Genomic DNA, 21766 nt, shown 5'->3' with positions numbered 1-21766 from the left:
TTCCCAGAAGTCTGGAAACTAATTCAAACTTTCAAAAATCGAAGGAGCATTTATTTAAGAAAAATGGTTGAATCTCAGTAGGAAACAGCAAACTCTTGGCATTTTGACTTGCACTTTTAAAAAAAATTGATTTCTTGCCGAACCGGTTTGGCTCAGTGGATAGAGTGTCGACCTGCGGACTGAAGGGTCCCAAGTTTGATTCCGGTCAAGGGCATGTACCTTGGTTGCGGGCAAATCCCTACTGGGGGGGTGTGCAGGAGGCAGCTGATCGATCTCTCTCATCAATGTTTCTAACTCTCTACCCCTCTCCCTTCTTCTCTGTAAAAAATCAATAAAATATATTTTTAAAAATTGATTTCTTTCTTTTTTTTTTAATGCAGACCTTTTATTAACATATGCTCAACTCAACTGTCACTTCTTTTTTTTTAAAAAAAAATATATTTTATTGATTTTTTACAGAGAGGAAGGGAGAGAGATAGAGAGTTAGAAACATCGATGAGAGAGAAACATCGATCAGCTGCCTCCTGCACATCTCCTACTGGGGATGTGCCTGCAACCCAGGTACATGCCCTTGACCGGAATCGAACCTGGGACCTTTCAGTCCGCAAGCCGACGCTCTATCCACTGAGCCAAACCGGTTTCGGCAACTGTCATTTCTTTATACAACATTTAGGGGGGAAATATATGATGTGTAGGAATGAATATTCCCATTATACTGTAATGGTTTTTAAAAAGTGTTCCAGAGAAACCAAGATGGTGGCATAGGTTAACGCCGGAGTTTGCTGCCTCGAACAACCACTTCAAAAATACAACTAAAAGACGGAATAGACATCATCCAGAACCACAGGAAGGCTGGCTGAGTGGAAGCTCTACAACTAGGAGGAAAAAGAAAAGCATACCGAGACTCAGAGGGGGCGCAAAATACTAAGGTGAGGAGTGCATGCGGAGCGGGCTGGCAGCTGAGGGCGCGGTTGTCTGTTTCAATCGGGAGGGAGTCTCAGGCTCTGAGCTCCAGTTCCGGGCGAGTCTCTAGGGACCCAGACTCAAACGGGAGAAGCGGGACTGTCTGGCATCAGTTGGAACGCGAGGGCAGCTTTCTCTCCGAGGTTTGCAGTGGTTGCTGGGACTCTGAGAGGCAGAGCCCCTGGGGACGGGACTGAGAGCAGCCATAACAGCTCGCTCAGCCTGCCCTGTAGATCCCCTGGGACCCACCCTGCCCAAGCCCTGCACAAGGCATTTGCCGGATAGCCTCAGGCAAAGGCTAGATTAGCACCTCCCTAGAGATCCAGCACAGAAGTTCTCCCACTGCAGACGCAGCTGATTCTCATAGCCAGTTGGCCTGGAGGTCAAATCTTCCCCAGTATTACCTACAGCAATCAAGGCTTAACTACAACAAGACTGCACACAAAGACCACAAGGGGGTGCACCAAGAAAGCATAAAAAATGCGGAGACAAAGAAACATGACAGAAATGGGGGATATAGAGCTCAAAACCACACTTTTAAGGTCTTTCAATAATTTTCTGGAAACTGCCGATAAACTTGATGAGATCTACAATAAATCTAATGAGACCCTTGATGTTGTGATAAAGAACCAACTAGAAATTAAGCATACACTGACTGAAATAAAGAATATTATATAGACACCCAACAGCAGACCAGAGGAGCGCAAGAATCAAGTCAAAGATTTGAAATGCGAAGAAGCAAAAAACACCCAACTGGAAAAGCAAAATGAAAAAAGAATCCGAAAATACGAAGATAGTGTAAGGAGCCTCTGGGACAGCTTCAAGCATACCAACATCAGAATTATAGGGGTGCCAGAAGATGAGAGAGAGCAAGATATTGAAAACCTATTTGAAGAAATAATGACAGAAAACTTCTCCTACCTGGTGAAAGAAATAGACTTACAGGTCCAGGAAGCACACAGAACCCCAAACAAAAGAAATCCAAAGAGGACCACACCAAGACACATCATAATTAAAATGCCAAGAGCAAAAGACAAAGAGAGAATCTTAAAAGCAGCAAGAGAAAGAAACTCAGTTACCTACAAGGGAATACCCATACGACTGTCAGCGGATTTCTCAACAGAAACTTTGCAGGCCAGAAGGGAGTGGCAAGAAATATTCAAAGTAATGAATGCCAAGAACCTACAACCAAGATTACTTTATCCAGCAAAGCTATCATTCAGAATTGAAGGTCAGATAAAGAGCTTCACAGATAAGGAAAAGCTAAAGGAGTTCATCACCACCAAACCAGTGTTATATGAAATGCTGAAAGGTATCCTTTAAGAAGAGGAAGAAGAAGAAAAAGGTAAAGATACAAATTATGAACAACAAATATGCATCTATCAACAAGTGAATCTAAGAATCAAGTGAATAAATAACCTGATGAACAGAATGAACTGGTGATTATAATAGAATCAGGGACATGGAAAGGGAATGGACTGACTATTCTTGGGGGGGAAAGGGGTGTGGGAGATGCGGGAAGAGACTGGACAAAAATCGTGCACCTATGGATGAGGACAGTGGGTGGGGAGTGAGGGCGGAGGGTGGGGTGGGAACTGGGAGGAGGGGAGTTATGGGGGGAAAAAAGAGGAACAAATGTAATAATCTGAACAATAAAGATTTAATTAAAAAAAATATATATATATATATAAAGTGTTCCTCAGAAGGAGATCTTTCCCTCCATGTTTTAATGTATAGCCTGAAACTTAAAGACTACATTAAAATATGTTTTTCATTGTCGCTAAAAGAAATTCAATGCAGCAAACAACTATGCAATTACAGGGAAGCTTGTGAAGAAGCAAAGATGAAACCGTGATTTCAGAGAGGAAGGGAGGGGAGAGAGAGAGAGAAACATCAATGATGAGAGAGAATCATTGATTGGCTGCCTCCTGCACAGCCCCTACTGGGGTTCCAGCCCAAAGCCCCTGCATGTGCCCTTGGCCAGAATTGAACCTGGAACCCTTCAGTCAGCAGGCCGACACTCTATCCACTGAGCCAAACCAGCTAGGGCCTGACTTTTTTTCCCATCCTCCTCTCCCAAATGCGATGGTAGCCTTTAAAACCAGCTGTCTCACAACTGCAGTAGCTGTGAACAACAGCAGCTTAGTAGCCACTAGAGGGGGCAGAGTGGGTGTGGAATTCCCCAAAATGCAATGCCCTACCCCTCAAGAAATGTCACTGATTTGTCTGGCAGCCGCTGGTAAGAACCCCATTCACAAGGTTAGTCTTATTTGACCTGACTCAGAGCTCACACAGTGAGAAGGCCCATCCCTAGGTGTTTGTCTTAACCAGAGGTGGGGAACTTCTAGCTAGCCAGTGGGCCATATGAGGCCCGAGATATCATTTGGTCTCACCCTGCCAAGGCATTAGGCGTGAGCTAATTAAATGTTTGACCAAATACAGCAGGCTGATTTTTAAGTTGATAGGTTTGTATGGCCTGCAAGTGATGTTATAAATATCCAAATGGCCCTTGACAGAAAAAAGGTTCCTCACCCCTGTAATCAGCAGCAAGTTGTTTGACATGCCAACTCCCTGAGGCTGGAAAACCAGTTGAGACAAACTAGAGGGCTCTTACACATACCCCGGGGTCTAGAAATCCACATGCTTCTGCAGAACTGTATGTAAATCCAGGAAATACCTGAGAAGGCCCCAGTCTTTCAATTCTATTAACTTTGAGGCCCTGCTCAAGCAGGAAGTGAGGGATGGGGCAGAGTAAACTGCCAGAGCACTGACATCATGCCTGAACCAGCACACAGAGTCCCTTGGCAAAGAATAGGAGACTTATGGCTCCAAGGCAATAAGTGTAGTCACTAGGTGACTGCTAAGCTAAAAGGGCAAACATTTATGAAAATAGGAGCTACAGAATTAGATCTTGAAAGTCGTTAATAAACTAATAAAAAGCATCAAAAATGAGCCCTGGGAGAGTCTAATTTCCAAAGATGCCATATTATGTTATTTTTGTTTTTTAAAAAGGAGGTTGGGGAACATCTGTAATACTGTCAACAATAATAATAAAAAAAAAAACAAAAAAAAAACAAAACAAGAAGAAAACACTTCAGCAAACCACCAAATATATATTTAAAAAAAATTTTTTTTTATTGATTTCAGAGAGGAAGGGAGAGGGAGAGATAGAAACATCAGTGATGAGAGAGAATCATTGATTGGCTGCCTCCTGCACCCCCCCCCACTGGGGATTGAGCCCGAAACCCAGGCATGTGCCTTTGACCAGAATCAAACCCGGGAGGACCCTTCAGTCTGCAGGCTGATGCTCTATCCACTAAGCCAAACTGGCTAAGGCACCAAAAATATATTTAACAACCTGAGCTGTCACCTTTAAAAAAAAAAATGCCATTTTTTACATCCCTCCAACAAAATGAGACATATAAAGAAACAGGAGAGTATCACCATATGCAGAAGAAAGTAAAGTAGTCAATAGAAACTGTCCCTGAGAAAACATGGATGTTGAACTTAATTACATAAAGTTTTAAAATCAGCTAGTATAAAAAAGAAGGAAATGAAACTATGTCTAAAGGATTCAAGGAAAATATAAAAATGATGTCTGACCAAATAGAGAATATCAATAAAGAAATAGAAATTAGTTTAAAAAGTCAACTGGAAATTTTGGAGTTGAACGGAAATTCATATTTTACTAAAACTTCCTAAAATTGATCTATAAAACATCCCAGAGCTAAGACCATACTTAATGGTAAGAAAATCTAAGCTTTCCCATTAAGATTAGATAAAAAGCACCTGGCCAGTGTGACTCAGTAGTTGAGCAATGACCTATGAATGAGATCACAGTTCAATTCCTGGTCAGGGCATATGCATGGGCTTTGGGGTCCATCCCCGGTGGGGGGCATGCAGGAAGTAGCCGATCAATGATTCTCTCTCATCATTGATGTTTCTTTTTTGGTTGTTGTTGTTAATCCTCACCCAAGGATATTTTTCCATTGATCTTTTAGAGAGAGTGGAAGAGAGAGGAAAGAGAGCGAAACATCAATGTGAGAAAAACGCATTGATTGTTGCCTCCTGCACCAGCCATGACCAGGGCCCAGGCTGGGGAGGAGCCTGCAACCATGGTACCTGCCCTTGAATGAAATGAACCTGGGACCCTTCGGTCTGTAAGCCGACGCTCTATCCACTGAGCCAAACTGGCTAGGGCTCATCATTGATGTTTCTATCTTTCTCCTTCTCCCTTCTTCTCTGAAATCAATAAAAACATATTGGGGAGAAAAAGATTATATACAAGGCAAGAATGTCTCCTCTCACTACTCCCCTTTAACTTTGTACTGGAAGGTCCAGCTAATGCAATAAGACAATGAAAGGAAAAATTCAACAAACAGATCAGGAAGAAGAAATACACGCATCTTTGTTTATAGGTAATATGTATTTCTTTTTTATCCAAAAAAACAAGGAAAAAACTTTTAGTACTAATAAGTGATTTATCAGATTGTAAAATACAAGGTTACTATAAAAAGCAATTGCCTTTCTACATGCTAGCAACAAACAAGTGGAATTTCAGCTTAAAAACAAAACAATATTATTTACATTAGCATCCAGAAAAATGAAACACTCAAGTGTAAATCTAACAAAACCTGTAAAGATCAATATGAGGAAAACTACAAAATTCTGATGAACAAAATACAAGAAAAACTAAATACATGAAAAACTAAATACATGAAAAGAGTAATTCTTAATAGTGCTCCAATGCTCTTTAAAGCACTTTATGGCTAAAAAGAAATATTTTGCCTTTAGATTTTTGCCAATTATAGCATTTGCAATTATTAATTGAATTTCATTGTAAATAAAGCATTTAGTGTCCCTACCAAAAAACTAAATAAGTGGAGAGATATTTTAAGCTCGTGAATAAGGAAATTAAATATTGTCATGATATCAGTTGTTCCCACCCTGATCTATTGATTCAATGTGATCCCAATCAAAATCCCATTAAGTTATTTTGTGGATATTCACAAACTAATTCTAAAATTTATATGGAGTGCTTGGCGGATATTTCTCAGTGGTTGAGCGTCTACCTGTGAACCAGGAGGTCATGGTTTGATTCTGGTCAAGGCACATGCCCAGGTTGTGGGCTCAATCCCCGTGGGGGGAATGCAGGAGACAGCCAACAAATAATTCTCTCTCATCATTGATGTTTCTCTCTCCCTCTCCCTCCCTCTCTGAAATCAATAAAAATATTTTTATTTTATTTTATTCTATTTTTTTGTTGTTAATCCTCACCAGAGGATATTTTCCCATTGAATCTTTTAGAGAGGGTGGAAGAGAGAGGAAAAGACAGAGAGAAACATTGATATGAGAGAAACACATCAATTGGTTGCCTCCTGCACATGCCCTGGCTGGGGAGGGCCAGGGCTGGGGAGGAGCCTGCAACCAAGGTACGCACCCTTGACCGTAATTGAACCCAGGACCCTTTGGTCCACAGGCCTACATTCTATTCACTGAGCCCAACTGACTAGGGCCGTGGTCGGCAAACTGCGGCTCGTGAGCCACATGCGGCTCTTTGGCCCCTTGAGTGTGGCTCTTCCACAAAATATCAGTATGGACGCGCACGTACAGTGTGATTGAAACTTCGTGGCCCATGCGCAGAAGTCGGTATTTTGTGGAAGAGCCGGTATTTTGTGGAAGAGCCACACTCAAGGGGCCAAAGAGCTGCATGTGGCTCGAGAGTCACAGTTTGCCGAGCCGCAGTTTGCCGACCACTGGACTAGGGCAATAAAAATATTTTTTTAAAAGTTCTAAAAAAATAGAAGAGAATAGAGAGCCCAAAAACAAACTCACACCAATATGGTCAATTAATATTTGACAAAGGAGGCAACAACATACAATGGGATAAAGACAGTCTATTCAAAAATGGTGCTGGGAAAATTGGACAGATACATGCAGAAAAATAAAACTAGACCACTTTCTTACACCATATATAAGAATAAACTCAAAATGGATTAAAGACTTAAATGTGGGGAGTGGGGGAGATGAGGAGGGTAGAGGGGGGATAAATGGTGATGGAAGGAGACTTGACGTGGGGTAGTAAACACACAACCCAGTGTACAGACGATGTGTTTTAGAATTGTGCATCTGAAACCTGTATAATTTTGTTATCCAGTATCACACCAATAAATCAATAAAAAGGAAAAAATACTTAAATGTAAGACTCAAAACCATAAAACTCCTAGAATAAAACATTGGCAATAAAATCTCTGACATTTCTCTTAGCAATATTTTTCCCTGATATATCAAGGGAAACAAAAGAAAAAATAAACAACTGGGACTACATTAAGCTAAAAGTTTTTGTACAGCAAAGGAAATCAGTGGCAAAGTGAAAAGACAGCTCACTGAATGGAAGAAGATAGTCACCAATGATAGATCTGAAAATGGGTTAATATCCAAAATGTATAAAGAACTCACGCAACTTAACATAAAAAAACTCCTAAATAATCCAATTTAAAAATGGGCAGAGGCTTGGCCAGCATCGCTCAGTGGTTGAGCATCAACGTATGAACCAGGAGATCCGGTGCAATTCCTGGTCAGGGCATATGCCCGGGTTTTGGGCTGCCAGTAGGGGTCGTGCAGGAGGCAGCTGATCAAGGATTTGCTCTCATCATTGATGTTTCTATCTCTCCTCCCTTCCCCTCTGAAATCAATAAAAAAAAATTTATATATATATATACACGTATATACATATACATATATATATACATATACATATACATATACATATACATATACATATACATATACATATACATATACATATACCTGAATAGACACTTCTCCAAAGAGGACATAGAAAACAGTATGGAGGGTCCTCAAAAAATAAAAAATGGAACTGCCTTTGACCCAGCAATTCCACTCTTAGGTATATATCCAAAGAAACCAAAAACAGTAATTTGAAAAAATATATGCTCTGCTATGTTAACTGCAGTGTTATTTTTAAAGCCAAGATATGGAACTAATGCAAGTGCCCATTAATAAAAGAGTTGATAAAAAAAATTGTGGTACATATATAAATGGAATATTACTTGGTCACAAAAAAGAATGTAATCTTACCATTTGCAACGACATGGTGGACCTAGAGAGTATCATGTGGAGTAAAATAAACCAGTCAGAGAAAGACAAATACCATATGATTTCACTTATATGTGGAATCTAAAGAACAAAAGAAATGAATAAACAAAATTGAAACCGACTTATAGGCACAGGAAACAGACTGATGGTTGCCAGAGGGGAGTGGGGTTGGGGTCTGGGTAAAAAGGTAAAGGGATTCAGAAGTACAAATTGGTAGCCACAGAATAGTCATGCAGATAGAAAATATGGTAAATAATACTATACTATGTATGCTGCCAGGTGGGTACTGGAACTATGAGGGGGAACACTTTGTAAAGTATGTGATTACCTAACCACTATGCTATAAAACTGAAACTAATGCAAAATAATATTGAATGGAAATGACAATTGAACAATAAAATTAAAAAATAATACCAATCATTCACAAACTTATCTTTAAAAAAGGAGAGGAGGACCCTAGCCAGTTTGGCTCAGTGGATAGAGCATCGGCCTGTGGACTGAAAGGTCCCAGGTTCGATTCTGGCCAAGGGCACATGCCTAGGTTGCGGGTTCAATCCCCATTAGGGGGCATGCAGGAGGCAGCTGATTGATGTTTTGCTCTTACATCCATGTTTCTTTCTCCCTCTCCCTTCTCTCTCTCTCTAAAACCCAACCAACCAACAAACAAAAAGCCACCACTAACATCATACTTAATACCAAAAGGCTTTCCCCCTGAGATCAGGAATAAGACCCATATATCCACTCTCATCATGTTTATTCAGCATTTTACTGAAGGTTCTAGCTAGGGCTATTAGTCAAGAAAAAGAAATAAAAGTCATCCAGATTGAAAACCAGAAATAAAACTATTTCTATTCACAGATAGAATGACATTATATATAAAAAACCCTAAGGAACCTACAAAACATTGTATTACTAAAAGGTGAGTTTAGCAAGTTTATAGGACACCAGATCTATATAAAAAAATAAATTGTATATCTCTATACTAGCAATGAAAAATACAACAATAAATTTTAGAATCCCATTTACAATAGCATAAAAAAGAACAAAACACATTGAAATACATTTGACAAAGTAAAAGATTGTACACTGAAAACTAATAACATTGTTAAAAGAAGTTAAAAACCTAATAAATGGAAAGACATTCCATGTTTATTTATTTATTTTTTTTTTTTAAAAAATATATTTTATTGATTTTTTACAGAGAGGAAGGGAGAGAGATAGTTAGAAACATCGATGAGAGAGAAACATCGATCAGCTGCTTCTTGCACACCCCCCACTGGGGATTTGCCCACAACCCAGGTACATGCCCTTGACCGGAATCGAACCTGGGACTCTTCAGTCCGCAGGCGGACGCTCTATCCACTGAGCCAAACCGGCTTCGGCCATTCCATGTTTATTAATCAGAGAACACTTTTGTTAAGAGGCAATTCTCCTCAAATTATTCTATAGATTCAAATTAATCCTTTCCAGCTGACTTTTTTTTTTTTTTGAGAAATAGACAATATGAGCCTAAAATCTATATGGACATGCCAGAGACCCATGATAGCTCAAGCAATCTTAAGAAAGCACCAAACTGGATGACGCACACTTTCCAATTTCAAAACTTATTACAAAACTTCAATAGTCAGGACAGTGTGGTAGTAGCATGAGGATAGATATGCACATCAATGGAATAGAACTGAGAGTCCAGGTTTTTGACAATGGTGTTAAAACAATTCAATGGAATAAATGACAATTCAAAGAATAGTATTTTCAAAATATGATGCTGGCACACACCTGGATATTCACATGCAAAAAAAAAAATTACTTTCAGCCCTTATTTTACTCTATCTACAAAATTTAACTCAAAATGGATCAAAAAACCTCATTATAAAAGCCCAAACCATTAAAACTCCTTAAGAAAATATAGGGCAAGAGCTTTATGGCATGGTATTAGTCATTGATTTCTTGGATATGAGAGCAAAACCACAGGCAACAACAACAAAAAAGAGTTAAATTGAAGTACATCAAAATTAAAAATTTCTGTGCATCAGTGAACAATTAGAATGAAAAGGCAACCTACAGAACAGGAGAAAATACTGCAGATCATTTATCTGATAAGAGCCTAATCCTTCGACTCAATAACAAAAAACATAGAACCCAATTTTGAAATGGGGAAACAGTGCTCGCTTCGGCAGCACATATACTAAAACTGGAACGATACAGAGAAGATTAGCATGGCCCCTGCGCAAGGATGACACGCAAATTCGTGAAGCGTTCCATATTTAAAAAATAAAATAAAATAAAATGGGGAAACAGCCAAACTGGTTTGGCTCAGTGGATAGAGCGTCTGCCTTCGGACTGAAAGGTCCCAGGTTCGATTCCGGTCAAGGGCACGTACCTTGGTTGCAGGCACATCCCCAGTAGGAGGTGTGCAGGAGGCAGCTGGTCGATGTTTCTCTCTCATCGATGTTTCTAACTCTCTATCCCTCTCCCTTCCTCTCTGTAAAAAATCAATAAAATATATTTTAAAAAATAAAAATAAAAATAAATAAATAAATAAAATGGGGAAACAACATTGCTTAAAAGAAGATACACAAACGACCAAAAAGCATATGAAAATCTGTTGGACGCCACTAATCATTAGGAAAATGCAAATCAGAAGCACAATGAGATTTTACCTCACACATACTAGGGTGGCTTCTATTTCCCCCCCCCCCCCCCCAGTTCAACAGAAAATAACAAGTGTTGGTGAAGATGAAAAGAAATTGGAACTCTTCACACTATTGACGGAAATGTAAAAGTCTGCAGCAGTCTGAGAGTTCCTCAATGTTAAAAACATAATTAGCACATGATCCAGCTCTTCCACTTCTATGTATACACCCAGAAGGTCCTGTAGAGATATTTGTACACCCATGCCTATAGCAGCATTCTTCACAATACAAAGAGGTGGGAGCAACCCAAGTCTACATTTATGAATAAGTGGATAAATACATTATATACATACAATTAAATACTATTCATCTATAAAAAAAGAATGAAATTCTGCCCTAACCGGTTTGGCTCAGTGGATAGAGCTTCAGCCTGCGGACTCAAGGGTCCCAGGTTCGATTCTGGTCAAGGGCATGTACCTGGGTTGCAGGCACATCTCCAGTAGGGGATGCGCAGGAGGCAGCTGATGGATGTTTCTCTCTCATCGATGTTTCTAACTCTCTATCCTTCTCCCTTCCTCTCTGTAAAAAAATCAATAAAATACATTTTTTTAAAAAAAGAATGAAATTCTAACACATGAATAAACTTTGAGGATGTTATGGTAAGTCAAAGAAGCCACTCACAAAATGACAAATACTGTATGATGTCACTTATAGAAGATATCTAAAGTAGTCAAGTTCATAGAGACAGAAAGTCAAATGGTGGTTGCCAAGGACTGGGGGAAGGAGGCAATGGGTAGTTGCTTAGTGGGAATAGAGTTCTAGTGTTACAAGATGAAAAAGTCCCAGAGATTGGTTGCACGACAATATGAATGTACTTAACAATACTGAACTGTACACTTAAAAATGGTTAAGATAGTACATTTTACATAATGTGTATTTTACCACAATTTTTAAAGGTTATCAAAACTTGCTTAATTATGGCCCTAGTCCAGCTGTGGGCAAACTACAGCCCGCGGGCCGGATCCGGCCCGTTTGAAATGAATAAAACTAAAAAAAAATAAAAGACCTTACCCTTTTATGTAATGATGTTTACTTTGAATTTATATTAGTTCACACAAACACTCCATCCATGCTTTTGTTCCGGCCCTCCGGTCCAGTTTAAGAACCCGTTGTGGCCCTCGAGTCAAAAAGTTTGCCCACCCCTGCCCTAGCCAGTGTGGCTTAGTTGGTTGAGCATCATCCCATGCACCAAAATGTCAGGGGCTCCTGCAGGAGGCATCTGATCAATGTTTCTCTTTCACATCGATGTTTCTCTCTCTCTCTCTCTCTCTCTCTCTCTCTCTCTCTCTCTCTCTCTCTCCCCCTCTCTTTCCCTCTCCCTTCCTCTCTCAAAATTCAATAAAAACATATTTTTAAAAAATTGCTGCCAAAACCGGTTTGGCTCAGTGGATAGAGCGTCGGCCTGTGGACTGAGGGGTCCCAGGTTCGATTCCGGTCAAGGGCATGTACCTGGGTTGCGGGTACATCCCCAGTGGGAGATGTGCAGGAGGCGGCTGATCGATGTTTCTCTCCCATCGATGTTTCTAACTCTCTATCTCTCTCCCTTCCTCTCTGTAAAAAATCAATAAAATATATTTTAAAAAATTGCTTAATTATTTTTAAAGTAATGTTATATGGTGAAATATTATATTTAATCAGATCCCAGACAATTTTTTCTGTGACCCTTGACTTCTGTACCTCACCTTCTACTTATGTCCACCTCGAGGCTCACAAATTAACATGAGAGTTGGCATTTAAGCCTACTTCGTACGTGTCCGGCTTTTCCAGATATATTCTCAACCATTTTCTGGTGAGCCAACAAGAGCTCGGCAAGGTTTAGTGACATTTCCAAGGTTGTGAGAGGGCTGGAGCTGTTATTGGATCCCATGGCCTCACCCTAAAGCCTGGGTTCTTCCCCACCTTGCCTCATGCCCCTCAAGTTAGCTTTATCCTAAAACCACTTGTGGAACCTCAAAAGTCAGATTCCCCAAGGAGGTGAGTGTTTCTCTAAATTTTCATAATGCTGAATGTGTGGATCCTGGAATGAGCAAATTAAAAAATAAAGACATGAAATCAGCCCTGGCCGGTTTGGCTCAGTGGATAGAGCGTCGGCCTGCAGACTAAAGGGTCCCAGATTCTATTCCCATCAAGGACACATGCATGGGTTGTGGGCTCAATACCCAGGAGGAGATGTGCTGGAGGCAGTCAATCAATGATTCTCTCTCATCATTGATGTTTCTATCTCTCTTTCCCTCTTCCTTCCTCTCAGAAATCAATAAAATAATATTTTTTTAAAAGTCTTTATTAAAAAAAGAAAAGGGAGATGAAATCAAACAATATTGGCTAACTTGTCAGACTAAAGGAGCCTTGAAGACAGTGGGATCTGGAAAGGAAGGAAGGAGGTGGAAGCAGAAATTGCTAACCGCAGGGTACATTCTGCATAAGCACATTCAGAGCTCTACAGTCATCCTGCCCTGAGGACAGAGACCACTGGGGAGTCCAGGGTCCTGGAGCTGTTGCAGCCCCGAGAGAGGCCAGTCCAGACACAGCTGTGTGTGCTCCCAGCAGCAGAGGAGGCTCAGGCAAGATGCCCTTAGGAGGGAAGGGTGACAGGGCACTGGGGGACTTGGTGGGTGTGTGGGTAGGGGAGGAGCACGTCTTTCTTTAGAAAGACCACCCTGGCTCCTGTGGGAAAGATGACTAGAAGGGGGAGAAATTGGAGGAGTGAACTGACCCCAAACACAGAGCCAGGGGAAGTGAATTCTGGAAAGGTTTTTGGAAAGACCCTTGCCAGGGCTTGGTGATCAACTGCGTGAGGGAATGGTGAGGGAGAGGAATGGGTCTTTACTATTAATTCTTAGTACTTCAGCGACTAAGCCCAAAGAAACAGATCTGTAATGGGTGGGGTGGGTGGCGGGCAGTCTTGGACAGACAAGGGGCTGTCACTTTTTCCAGGGGCCACCCATGCCACTCAGTGCCTGTCGGGTAGGCTCCTTTAACACGGGAGACTTTTATGTTGTCCTTCTCCTCAGTCCAAGGGTCTCTGCATTGTTTTCTGAGGAGTCAGGTGGCGATCTGGGGCATTAGTCCAGCTCTCAGAGAGCTGAGGGGCCAGAGTCCTGATGGGGTGGAGGGAGGAAAGGCTTTCAGGAAATGGGGAAGAAATATGAGGGGGCAAAGCTGTTTGAAAGCCACCACTCTTGCCCTGGCTGGTGTGGCTCATTTGGTTGGGCATCATCCCATGCACCAAGAGGTTGCTGCATGATCCTGGTCAGGGCACACGCCCGGGTTGTGGGATCGATCCCCAGTAGGGGTTGTGCAGCAGGCAGCTCATTGATGTTTCTCTCTCTCCCTCTCCCTTCCTCTTTCTAACAATCAATAAAAACTTTCCTTTTTTAAAGATAAAAAAAAACACCACTTCCTCTTCTGTATCATTAAACCAGTCCTGTTTGTGTTACATCCCTTGATCCTCCGGCTGCTGTGAAGAACTCAGCAGAGCTGGGCCACTGCCTTCCCCAGGCAAACAGGGTTCCTAAGCTGCCATGGGAACCCAGGTGATCCAGGGCCTAATGGCAGGGCACTTGCTGAACACAGCATAAGGGTGCTGTGGGTCCCTGGCCCTTTCCAGGAAGTAGGGACCTAAACTATTTAATTACTTTTTTTTAAAGGTAAAATCCAGAGAGAATGAGTGGGTTCAAGCATTCTACTCCAACTTGGGTGCTGTCCCTGAGGACCCACCTACTAACCCCAGATCCCCTTCTGAACCCTCCACGAATGGGGTAAGGAGCACCCATCTATCTCAGTGTCAGGCAGCCCCAGGACCCAGCACTGAAGGAACAGGGTCTGGCCCCATCCTTCACTGTGCAGATGGGGAGACTGAGGAGGGGGTGAAGGGAGCACCCGGCATGGGCTCTCTTCCTCAGGCCTCGCTCTCCCTAACCACAGCTTCCTCTGCAGGGACAGAAAGACATGGCCTGGAAACTGATGCCGCCTCTGCTGCTGCTGGCCTGGTTTTCAGCCTCCGTGTGCAGTGCCAGAGACAGGACAGACCTGCTCAACGTCTGCATGGACGCCAAACACCACAAGACAAAGCCAGGCCCCGAGGACAAGCTGCATGGCCAGGTATGGCTGCAGTGGGGCTGTGGTTGGGGAAGGGACTGGTTCTGACAGGGAATAGGACCTGAGGGTGGTGCAGGAAGGGTTGAGGGGCCAGACACCCCATGTTCTGATTACTGCTGAGAAGGTAAAGGTCGGGAGTGGTTTAGGAGATTTTCGGGGTGGCCTCCTCAGAACAGGATACCATGTCAGCAATCACATGCAATGATCACTTACTGAGTACCTACCTACCAGATGTCATGTGCTTTCTGTCCATGATCTCATTTGTGCAGTGGTCCTCTGAGGTAGGCAGATGACATTTTCCTCATGACACAAATGTGGAAACTGAGGCCCAGAGGAGCCTATGGACACACAGAGGACCTGGACATGACTAGCCCTCGTGGTGGGGTAGGACGGGCGGACACCTCCAGGGGGTTGGGGGAGGATGGTTTTCCTACTCTGACTATGTGCCCGTCCCATGGACTGCTAGGGGCAAAGGAGAAGGCCTCTTATGACTGCGACACAGGACAGAGGTGCAGTACCTTCACACATTCTATAAAAAATTATGCCACTTGGTTGCATCCCTATTAGTTTCCACAGTTCCTTTTTAGAAAAAAATATTTTTTAGACTTTCTTTTCTATCCTGGAATGAAGTTCAAAGCTACTAGAATCTATTTGCACATTTAATTTAAAAATATCAATGTCATTGCAATTAGACAAGAAGAAGAAATAAAAGGCATCCAAATTGGAAAAGAAGAAGTAAAACTGTCCTTATTTGCAGATGACATGATATTATACATAAAAAACCCTACTAAAGACTCCATCAAAAAACTACTAGACTTAATAAATGAATTCGGCAATGTAGCAGGATACAAAATTAACGCCAAGAAATCTATGGCCTTTCTATACACCAATAGTGAACTTGCAGAAAGAGAGACTAAAAAAACAATCCCATTTACCATCGCACCAAAAAAATTAAGCTACCTAGGAATAAACTTAACTAAAGAGGTAAAAGACCTCTACTCAGAAAACTACAGGACGTTGAAAAAAGAGATAGAGGAAGACATAAACAGATGGAAGAACATACCATGTTCTTGGATTGGTAGAATCAACATCATTAAAACGTCCATACTACCCAAAGCAATCTATAAATTCAACGCACTTCCCATTAAAATACCAACGGAATATTTCACAGACCTAGAACGAACTCTCCAAAAATTCATCTGGAATAAAAAAAAGACCCCGAATAGCTGCAGTGATCCTGAGAAAGAACAAAGTAGGTGGGATCTCAATACCAGATATCAAGCTGTATTACAAAGCCACTGTTCTCAAAACAGCCTGGTACTGGCACAAGAACAGACATATAGATCAATGGAATAGAATAGAGAGCCCAGAAATCGGCCCGAACCAATATACTCAATTAATATTTGACAAAGGAGGCAAGAACATACAATGGAGCCAAGATAGTCTCTTCAATAAATGGTGTTGGGAAAATTGGACAGATACATGCAAGAAAATGAAACTAGACCACCAACTTACACCATACACAAAAATAAACTCAAAATGGATAAAGGACTTAAATATACGACGGGAAACCATAAAAATACTAGAAGAATCCAAAGGCAACAAAATCTCAGACGTATGCCGAAGCAATTTCTTCACTGATACAGCTCCTAGGGCATTGGAAACTAAAGAGAAAATAAACAAATGGGACTACATCAAAATAAAAAGCTTCTGTACAGCAAAAGAAACCATCAACAAAACAACAAGAAAGCCCATTGCATGGGAGAACATATTTGCCAATGTTATCACCGATAAGGGTTTAATCTCCAACATTTATAGGGAACTCATACAACTTAACAAAAGATAAACAATCCAATCAAAAAATGGGCAAAGGACCTAAATAGACACCTTTCAAAAGAGGATATTCAGAAAGCCAAGAGACATATAAAAACATGCTTAAAGTCACTAATCATCCGAGAAATGCAAATCAAAACAACAATGAGGTACCATCTCACACCTGTCAGACTGGCTATCATCAACAAATCAACAAACGACAAGTGCTAGAGAGGATGTGGAGAAAAAGGAACACTTCTGCACTGCTGGTGGGAATTCAGACTGGTGCAGCCACTATGGAAGACAGTATGGAGTTTCCTCAAAAAACTAAAATTGGAACTCCCATTTGACTCTGTGATCCCACTTCTAGGAATATATCTCAAGAAACCAGAAACACCAATCAGAAAGGATATATGCACTCCTATGTTCATAGCAGCACAATTCACCATAGCTAAGATCTGGAAACAGCCTAAGTGCCCATCAGTAGATGAATGGATTAGAAAACTGTGGTACATCTACACGATGGAATACTATGCTGCTGTAAAAAAGAAGGAACTCTTACCATTTGCAACAGCATGGATGGAACTGGAGAGCATTATGCTAAGTGAAATAAGCCAGTCAATGAAGGAAAAATACCACATGATCTCACTCATTTATGGATAATAAAGGCCATTATAAACTTATGAACAAAAATAGATACAGAGGCAGAGCTGCCTCTAACAGACTATCAAACTACAGTGGGAAGGCTGGGGAGGGTTGGGGTGCGGCGGGGGGGGGTGCGGAGGTAAGAGATCAACCGAAGGACTTGTATGCATGCATATAAGCATAACCAATGGACATAAGACACTGGGGAGTAGGGGAGGCCAGGGGATTGTCAAGGGCGGGGAAAAAAAAGGAGACATATGTAATACTCTTTGTAATACTTTAAGCAATAAAACAATAAAAATAAATAAATAAATAATAAATAAATAAATAAATAACTTAAAAAAATAAAAATAAAAATACCAACGTGATTACCTGTAATGCGAAGAAGCAGCAATTAGAAAGCAATTTATTAAAAACAAACAAACAAAAAAAACCACCGACATTTCATATGTCAATTCTCTGGTATGGCTACATTAGAAGTCATTGTGAAATAGGATATGTTTCTTTATTCACAAAATCACTCTGAATGGGGCAGCTGCAAATGAAGATTTTTGCAGGTGTATTCTATTGGCAACTTAAAGACTATGACGTGTTGCCATTGATGACTATTTCCTACATGTTTTTATTGATTTTAGAGAGAAAGGAAGGGAAAGAGAGAGAGAGAGAGAGAGAGAGAGAGAGAGAGAGAGAGAAAGAGAGAGAGAGAACATTGATTGCTGTCTCCTGCACATCCCTATGGGGTTGAGCCCACAACAATCCAGATATGTGCCCTGACTAGGAATCCAACTGGTGACCTTTTGGTGCATGGGAGAGACACACGGATTGGTTGCCTTCCACACGGGCCCAGACTCAGGATGGAGCCTGCAACCGAGATACGTGCCCTTGATCAGAAATGAACCCGGGACCCTTCAGTTCACAGGAATAAAATATATTTTTGAATAACCATAGTCAACTGAGCCACACCAGCGGCGGCCATTTTCTAAAATGGTAATTAGCTCCAATAATGCAAAACATATAGTACAGCCTTCCATTTCATGGTTTTCTTGACCTGGAAAATCGGATTTATATTAAAAACATGCTAAACTATGATGTGTCTGTTTCTAAGATGAAGTTCAGTTTAGATTAGGAAATCATAAATGTCTTTCATTTGCTTCTTTTAGCAAATGTTTCTGTGGGCCCATTATGTCTGGTACTGGCCTAACCACAGCAGGGACACAGGTCTTATTTATTGCCAAGAATATGGTTATTCAAAAATATATTTTATTCCTGTGAACTGAAGGGTCCCGGGTTCAATTCTGATCAAGGGCACGTATCTCGGTTGCAGGCTCCATCCTGAGTCTGGGCCCATGTGGAAGGCAACCAATCCATGTGTCTCTCTCACATCAATGTTTCTCATTCTCTGTCTCTCCCCCTCCCTTCCACTCTCTCTAAAAATCAATAGAAAATATATCCTTAGGTAAGGATTAACAACTATATATATATATATTTGCATTGCTCACTGTCTTTCCTCCTTTACTGAAAAGGTCACCTTGCAATGAGGCTTTTCAAACCACCTTACTAGTATTTTAAATTTCAACAATCACCTCGTTCTCCACATACTCATTCCCTGCTGTAAACATCCCTATATAATTGATCATATCCTTTCATATCATATTTTTTCCCTTTTAGTGACTTCCTGTCTGTCTCCCCTGACTAGAATATAAGATCCATGAACACATATTTCTGTCTGTTTTCTTGTCTGCTATACTCGGTTTACAACAGTGGCTGGCATAGAATAGCTACTCAGTAATACATTTTTAATGAATAAATTTAAGAACTTTTAAAAGTGTTAAGGCCTGTATAAATGAAAGTTTTTTGTCCTCCCAAGACAGAGTTTCTCCCAGGCTCCCACAACCCCCTAATCACACAGTTGCAATTGAGTGTCCTCCACGATAAGAGTTCCTGGAGGCCAAGAACAGAGAGGTCCTCACAGTGAGCGTTTCCAGAACAACCTGCCTGGGGCTGGAGAGCAGGAACCAAGTGGGGAGAGGCTGGAGGTGGCAGAGGTTGGCGGCAGGGGGCACTCAGTGCTGTGTCCTCCCCCCCAGTGCACTCCCTGGAGGAAGAATGCCTGCTGCTCTGTCAGCACCAGCCAGGAGCTGCACAAGGACACCTCCCTCCTGTATAACTTCAACTGGGACCACTGTGGCAAGATGGAGCCCGCCTGCAAGCGCCACTTCATCCAGGACACCTGTCTCTATGAGTGCTCCCCCAACCTGGGGCCCTGGATCCAGCAGGTACAGGGGTGTCCTCACCCCACCCCACCCCGCCCCGCCCCAGCAGGCTGCCCTCCAGCTCAGTCAAAGCTGTGGCTGCCAACAGGCCTGGCTGAGGAACCTTCTCATATTACCTCCCACCCAGGTGAACGACAGCTGGCGCAGAGAGCGTTTCCGGAACGTGCCCCTGTGCAAAGAGGACTGTGAGAGCTGGTGGGAAGACTGCTGCACCTCCTACACCTGCAAGAGTGACTGGCACAAGGGCTGGAACTGGACCTCAGGTGAGGGCTGGGTGGGTGGGGAGATGGAGGTGGGGTTTGGGCAAAGGCGGTGTGAGGATTGGGATTGCCTGAATCTCTCTCAGGTAAGCAGGGCTGGAGGTCCGTGTCTATCCTCTCTCCCCCTGCAGGATCTAACAAGTGTCCAGCTGAGGCCGTCTGTCGCACATTCGAGTCCTACTTCCCCACTCCTGCGGCCCTGTGTGAGGGCCTCTGGAGTCACTCCTACCGGGTCAGCCAATACAGCCGAGGGAGTGGCCGCTGCATCCAGATGTGGTTTGAGCCGGCCCAGGGCAACCCCAATGAAGAGGTGGCGAGGTTCTATGCCTTGGCCATGACTTCTAGGGCCATGCCCCATGGGACTGGGCCTCTCCTGCTCAGCCTGGCTCTGATGCTGCAACTCTGGCTCCTTGACTGAACTGCTTCCACTACTGATCCCTGGACATTTTCCTTACCTGCACCCACCCTGGGTGACCTGGGCTCAGTCCAGCTCAGCTCTCTCAATTAGTAGACTTCACAATGCCCTGGTTCTTATGCGGTGACAGTCTATTCAAATAGAGAGATCCACATGTGTCCTGTGTCTTGTAAATAATTTGGGGATGAGTGGGTTGCGGAGGGTGGGGTGAGTCAGTCCTGGGGTAGAGGGGGCGGTAGGGGGACATGCCTCATTGATTCATCATTCCTGTTGAGAGAACCAGAGAAGGACTGGGACTAGCTTGAAGTTCACCAGCAAGCAGGGAGTATAAATCAATCCCTTAGTCTGGGGCTAAATTCATCATTCTTGCATCACAAGGGGACCAGGGGATTGGTGGAGGGAAGGTGGGCAGAAATTGATGGATGACCTTATCAGGCTTCTGGTGGGAAACAAGTTTCTTTCCCCTTCCTTCTCTTACCAGATGTGGTGTGGGATGGAAATATTGGTGGAGGGGTCTCAATGATGAACACCTGCATTGTTTCCTTTTTTTAAAAACAACAAATACCCCAGCCGGTGTTGCTCAAAGGTTGAGCATCGACCTATGAGCCAGTGATCATGGTTAGATTCCCCATTGTCAGGGGTCAGGGCACATGCCCCAGTTGCAGGCTGGCTCCCCAGTAGCGCGTGTGCAGGAGGCAGCCGATCCATGATTCTCTCTCATCATTGACATTTCTATCTCTCTCTCCCTCTCGCTTCCTCTCTGCAATCAATAAAAATATATTTTTTAAAATGACAAATGTTGCCGAACCGGTTTGGCTCAGTGGATAGAGCGTCGGCCTGCAGACTCAAGGGTCCCGGGTTCGATTCCGGTCAAGGGCATGTACCCTGGTTTCGAGCACATCCCTAGTGGGGGGCGTGCAGGAGGCAGCTGATCGATCTCTCTCATCGATGTTTCTAACTCTCTATCTCTCTCCCTTCTTCTCTGTAAAAAATCAATAAAATATATTTAAAAATAAATAAATAAATAAAATGACAAATGTTACAATGAATAATCTTGTACATAGTAGAATATTATACTTGAATTCCAGAAGAGGAGTATGTGGATTTCTAATTTTCTAATATGGATTTTAACTTTACAGGGGTTGTGTCAATGTAGCCCCCACCAGCAAAATATGAGTGTCCATTTCCTCATAGCCTTGTCAACACAGTATGGCATCGAACTTTTTATTTTCTGCTAAGTTGATAGGTGTAGTTGTCATATGCCATGTGCCTTACCATGAGAACATGGTTTCTGAAATATTTCCATATTAATCTGTTGAGATCTAGTTCAAACTTTTTAATTGCTGTACAATATTCTATTCTATGTATATGTTACCTTTAATTCTGTCACCTACTGATGGATAATTCAGCAAGGGAGGTTCTTTTGTGACACTGACAATTTTGCAAAGCACAGGCCAGTTATTTATTTATTTTATTGTTTATTGATTT

General features: G+C 42.2%; 1 protein-coding gene, 1 long non-coding RNA gene and 1 other non-coding gene across 4 annotated transcripts in view; 2 read left to right on the top strand and 1 right to left on the bottom strand.

Annotated features, from left to right (window-relative positions):
• Window positions 1-10243: 10243 nt before the first annotated feature.
• On the top strand, window positions 10244-10350 carry LOC118665643. Its single transcript, XR_004970720.1, has one exon. It is a non-coding gene; the product is annotated as a U6 spliceosomal RNA (small nuclear RNA).
• Window positions 10351-13204: 2854 nt separating this feature from the next.
• LOC118664699 (folate receptor beta-like) lies at window positions 13205-20296 on the top strand. 2 transcript variants are annotated; one of them, XM_036325105.1, is made up of 5 exons: window positions 13205-13336; window positions 14700-14876; window positions 19418-19606; window positions 19731-19866; window positions 19995-20296. In XM_036325105.1, the coding sequence occupies exons 2-5, from the start codon at window positions 14724-14726 to the stop codon at window positions 20279-20281; spliced, it is 765 nt and encodes a 254-aa protein (XP_036180998.1). In that variant the 5' UTR covers window positions 13205-13336; window positions 14700-14723; the 3' UTR covers window positions 20282-20296. The 2 variants fall into 2 exon arrangements, with proteins under 2 accessions (XP_036180998.1, XP_036180997.1); XM_036325104.1 differs by having other exon boundaries at window positions 13208-13336; window positions 14712-14876.
• LOC118664702 overlaps window positions 15112-21766 on the bottom strand; it is a 47417-nt gene continuing 40762 nt past the window's right edge. The window contains exon 3 of the long non-coding RNA XR_004970391.1: window positions 15112-15211. This is a non-coding gene — a long non-coding RNA (uncharacterized LOC118664702). The remainder of the gene's footprint in view (window positions 15212-21766) is intronic.

Source organism: Myotis myotis, unplaced genomic scaffold (assembly GCF_014108235.1).
Source record: "Myotis myotis isolate mMyoMyo1 unplaced genomic scaffold, mMyoMyo1.p scaffold_m19_p_10, whole genome shotgun sequence".
Lineage (NCBI taxonomy): Eukaryota > Metazoa > Chordata > Mammalia > Chiroptera > Vespertilionidae > Myotis > Myotis myotis.
Note: the sequence above shows the minus strand (reverse complement) of the source record. Positions and strands in the feature narration are given on the sequence as shown.

Coding starts and splice junctions, on each gene's coding strand:
- LOC118664699 (XM_036325105.1), top strand. CDS start 14,724: ATGGCCTGGAAACTGATGCCGCCTCTGCTGCTGCTGGCCTGGTTTTCA. Junction 14,877..19,417: donor AGGACAAGCTGCATGGCCAG/GTATGGCTGCAG, acceptor CCTCCCCCCCAG/TGCACTCCCTGGAGGAAGAA. Junction 19,607..19,730: donor TGGGGCCCTGGATCCAGCAG/GTACAGGGGTGT, acceptor CCTCCCACCCAG/GTGAACGACAGCTGGCGCAG.